The sequence below is a fragment of the Alligator sinensis genome, unplaced genomic scaffold, assembly GCF_000455745.1.
Source record: "Alligator sinensis unplaced genomic scaffold, ASM45574v1 scaffold104_1, whole genome shotgun sequence".
Classification (NCBI taxonomy): Eukaryota; Metazoa; Chordata; order Crocodylia; family Alligatoridae; genus Alligator; species Alligator sinensis.
Window position 1 is genome coordinate 20,806 of NW_005841867.1, and position 4,455 is coordinate 25,260.

The following is a 4,455-nucleotide window of genomic DNA, read 5'->3' on the forward strand; positions in this document are numbered from 1 at the left end:
AATGCAATTCAAAACTAACAGTCACTGGGCTGATTCTATCAAGATTAGGCATGGGCCAAGTCTAATTGTACACATTATTTTCTAGTAAGCAAGGCATCACATGGAAGTACTTTTCTAAATAAAAGCTTCAGAAGACTTGTATCCAAGTTCTATTTTTTGCTACAGTCTGTACATAACTAACAAGCAAAAAGTTTTAGGGCCCACATAATCTACCTGAGAAATGAATGGGGCCATTAGTTAGAAATGATTCAACTGTGTAAGTCAACAGTCTTTTGCATTACATTTAAATTGGACTTCAGATCCCCAAATTAGGTCATACAGAAGAGAATAACAGCTGCTCCCAATTGGTAAGATATTGCTCATCTGTTAATAATTCTCTGTCAGAAAACCAAAAATGTTCTAGAAAGCTTTCCAGAAATACACTGCTCCTCTAGGAACAATAAAACATTAGTAAATTTGAGAAAAATAAATTTTTAAAGCAATTGTTTACAACAGGCCAAAGGAACATTTACTATTTAAACTTTCTCTTAACTGAGATTAAATAAAATATATATACATTTTCTTGATACAAGGTGGAAAATGAAATAGATGACATCTAAATAAATTAAATTGGAACCCTCCAAAAAGTAAATGAAAGTTCTGTGCATATACAAAGTGTCAGCCTATTTGAACTCCATGTGAAAAATGCTCAATTGACAGGCTCAATTGATAGGGTGAAGTTTCTGATCATTCCCATGGTACATTATTACATGTTACAATTTTGTACCTAAATCATCATATCCAACCTTGAGCTGGCCAGCTGAAGATGTATTCTTCAGCCACATGCTGTATCCTTAATCTCTCTAAGTAGAAAGCTATGAATTATTAAACCGACAATAGCATGAATAATGTCAGATTTTGTGGATGTTTCCTTTTTTATAATTATCTTTTCCCCCTAATATGTTAATTGAGATTAACAATTCACACAGGCCCCATTCAACCTTCACACTATAATAATGACTTGCATATAAACAGGAGATATAAAGCTATTTTCTCTGGTTTCCAGTCATCTAAGCTATCCAGTTGGAATGCAAAAAGAAATTATATTTAAATATCAATGTATTGTCACGTGCCAGTATATTGTCACAGAAATATTGTGTTTAGCTGATGATCATTATGCCTATATGCACGCAGGCACAATTCTGTACAAACTGGTATCTGACCAGGGTTTAAATTCTTGGAAAACTAGTAGACTTTAAGATGAGCTTTGCCCCACTAGAAAGCAATATATTATGAAGGTTACTGAAAACAGCAAGATTATAAACTGTTCTCCAGGGGAGAAGACAAGTAGTAATGGGCACAAACTGTACCAAGGAAGATTTAGGTAAGACATCAGAAAAACTTTCTACCTGTAATTAAGCACTGAAATAGATTACTTAGGAGGTTGTAGAATCTCCATCATTGGAAGTCTTTAAGAATGGATTAGACAAAATATCTGTTAGGAGTGATTGAGCTGTAGGGCAGGGCAATGGATTAGATCTACTAAGGTGCTTTTTTTCTGTTATTCAATGGTTCAATGGGGCCAGAAATGTACTCTGCATGCTACATACACAGATTCCACACAAGTGGAAATAATCTGAATTTTTAAGTGGAAATCCATATTTCATATGGATAGTGTTAGCTGACGACTGTAGGGTTCATTGTTTGTGGGTATCATTTTTTTTTACAAGAGCAAAACAGTTGAGACAGAGTGAAAAACAATGCAATAGCAACTTGATTTTGTCGTCAGGACTATTACTTTCTTAATGACAACTGAATGCTGTGAAAAATACACATTCAAGGTATTTTAGAGCACTTTGAAAGCCTAAACTAACATAACTTATTAATCATCTAAAAAGTACATACGTCTGCTTGGCTTCCTTTGGGAGTTTCTAGCTGTTAAATCACCCAGAAAAAAGTACATCATATAATAAAAATGGATTTCTTGGAATGCAACATTAAACATGGTATCTGGTTTCATGTAAATTCAGTGAATGATTTCTGGGATGTTTGGCTAGGTTGTTTTTTGGACTGTGCAGCCTAGTTCCATAAACACAAATATTTAACATGCCAAACTTCATTTTGTAGTATTATAGTTCTGTACCTGTAGGAAGAACAAAACTGGAATAAAATTTGAGAAAGAAATAATTTGATGAAATTTTGCCTACCTGGTTTCAAATTTATAGTCAGTTATACTCTGGTGTGCAACAGGGTTAGGTATATTGGTTCTACTGATGTCCACATTACATCCCACAGCATTCCTCAGAGCATGTAACTTAAACAAACAAACAAACAAACAATTCACATGCTTTCACTGTTTATGGAGGAAACACTGATCTATAACCTGAAATGCACAAATTAGTTGCCAGATAGAAAACTGCTAGCCCTAAAACATAAGAGAGTTTAGTTTGTCTTCCTACTCTGTATCCTCTTGAAATGATGCACCTCAGAAATTAGTGGGATTCAGAGATTCAGAGAGATTAGCAAATGACAAATCTCAGACTTGCTATAAATGGCACCAGTGTTACTTTTGCACCAAACTCAAGGTGCCATATTAGGAATAACTAGCCATAAAGAATGTTCCATATACAATGCATGCTGCCATAAATTGAACATATGACATGCTGATTGATGGGTATCAGCCCCAGACATCTGACTGTCAGAATTAGACCTGGGCAGCTTTGGGTCTCCTGGCCATGACTACACTGAGTTTCCAACTGGCCTGGGGTTTGGGAGCTTCTGATCCCCTGCAACTGACAGCCCTGGTAGGGCTGCAAGCTGTCACATAATTGGGATCTGTTCCTAAACCAGACAACTGCACATTCTACCATACACACGTGAGGCAGGTAGGATGCGCTATTGTTAGGATTGGGTATTTAGACCTGTGGTGCCATAACCATGTGCTAGCAGCCTTAGATACGCAAACATCTAAATGCCACTTAGACATCTAATAGGTTTGCTCCCTTGTCTATACAGCATCCCTTTGCTATAGAACGTCCCCACTGACCAGACAATCAGCAGACAGCAGAAATAAGAGGCATTTCCATGGGACTTGTTCTTGATCAAGAGCACATCTTTGTTCCATGGGCATAAGTAAATTTGTTTATTTGGTCTGCTGCTTGGTGGCTTGTTGGGGTTTAAAAACAGACAAGTGTGGCTGGAAGAGACCTCAGGAGATCATCTAGTCCAGTACTTTTCAACGTTTTCATTTGTAGACTGCCAAAAAATTTCAAATGAAGGTGCAGATCCCTTTGAATTATAAGTGTGGACATTTGCATATTTTTGATTGACCATAGTCATCTTCTGCAGACCCTTTAGATATAGACCCCCAGTGGTCCGCGGACCACAGGTTGAAAACCATTGATGTAGTCTAAACCCCTGCTCAAGCCATTTCATTCAAAACTTCCAAGGAGATTACATAGACTAAGATGCAGCAGATAGCAGAGGGGCAGAACGTATGTCCAGACTGTGGAAAAATCTTCAATTGCAACTCGCACCTCATCAGACATCAGAGAACCCACACAGGGGAGAAACCCTACAAATGCCCTGACTCTGGGAAAAGCTTCAGACAGAGCTCCCATGTTATGATACATCAGAGAATCCACACAGGAGTGAGACCCTACAAGTGTGATGAGTGTGGGAAAGGCTTCCATTGCAGTACACAACTTCTCTGGCACCAGAGACTACACATAATGGAGAAACGCCACAATTTCCCTGTCTGGGCTTCTGTGAACAGCTTATTTCCTACACTTATGAGTATCCAACTCCCTGTCTGTGGGAGTTGGAGGGCAGCTGCAGGTTCCCCCAGGCTGCTCAGTGAATCTCTGGCTCTGCTTCCTTTCGAAAACCCCAGGAAAGGCAGGAGACATTGCAGTCCTCTCCACCTTGGCCTGGTTGCCAGACCCTTCTACCTCTGGTGCTGGGATGAGAAAGAATGAACTTCTGTCTGGACTCAAATACCTCTCCACTAACCAAGTCATGCTCCTCCATGGAGGATGCTTGCACTAAACATCCTTTTTCTTGCCAGCGCACTCTCTCTGCCGCATCAGCTGTGATGTGGGTTGTGACTCTCTCTTGTCTGAAGTCACTGATTTATAGAATAGGTTTCCCCTAGACCCATGTTGCTTGACTTCTTGGCCCTATGGGCCACAGGAGTGGTGTGCAGCCTGTCTGCAGGCTGGATTGGGCCCTGGGGACCTGATGCCAAGGTGGAAGAACTGGTTCTGAGAGATTTCCTGTTTACAGATGATGCAGCTTTGGTTGCTCACAGTGAATCTTCCCTGCAAAATCCTTTGGGCAGATTTTCTGAATCATGCAAGAGCTTCAGGATAGCAATTACTCTCAAGAAGACAGTGATCATGTACCAAGGGGTGGAAGAACCAGTGCCTGACATCAGGATGAATCTTTTGGTGTTGTTGACAGTTTTTGCTACTTGGG

At 39.6% G+C, this 4,455-nt stretch overlaps 1 protein-coding gene across 3 annotated transcripts in view; it reads right to left on the reverse strand.

Annotated features, from left to right (window-relative positions):
• The window catches only part of CC2D2A (coiled-coil and C2 domain containing 2A), a 72,915-nt gene that overhangs the window by 14,427 nt on the left and 54,033 nt on the right, over positions 1-4,455 (reverse strand). For all 3 annotated transcript variants that reach the window (XM_025192613.1, XM_025192609.1, XM_025192621.1), the window contains one exon: positions 2,187-2,293. In XM_025192613.1, coding sequence (XP_025048398.1) covers positions 2,187-2,293 — 107 coding nt within the window. The remainder of the gene's footprint in view (positions 1-2,186; positions 2,294-4,455) is intronic.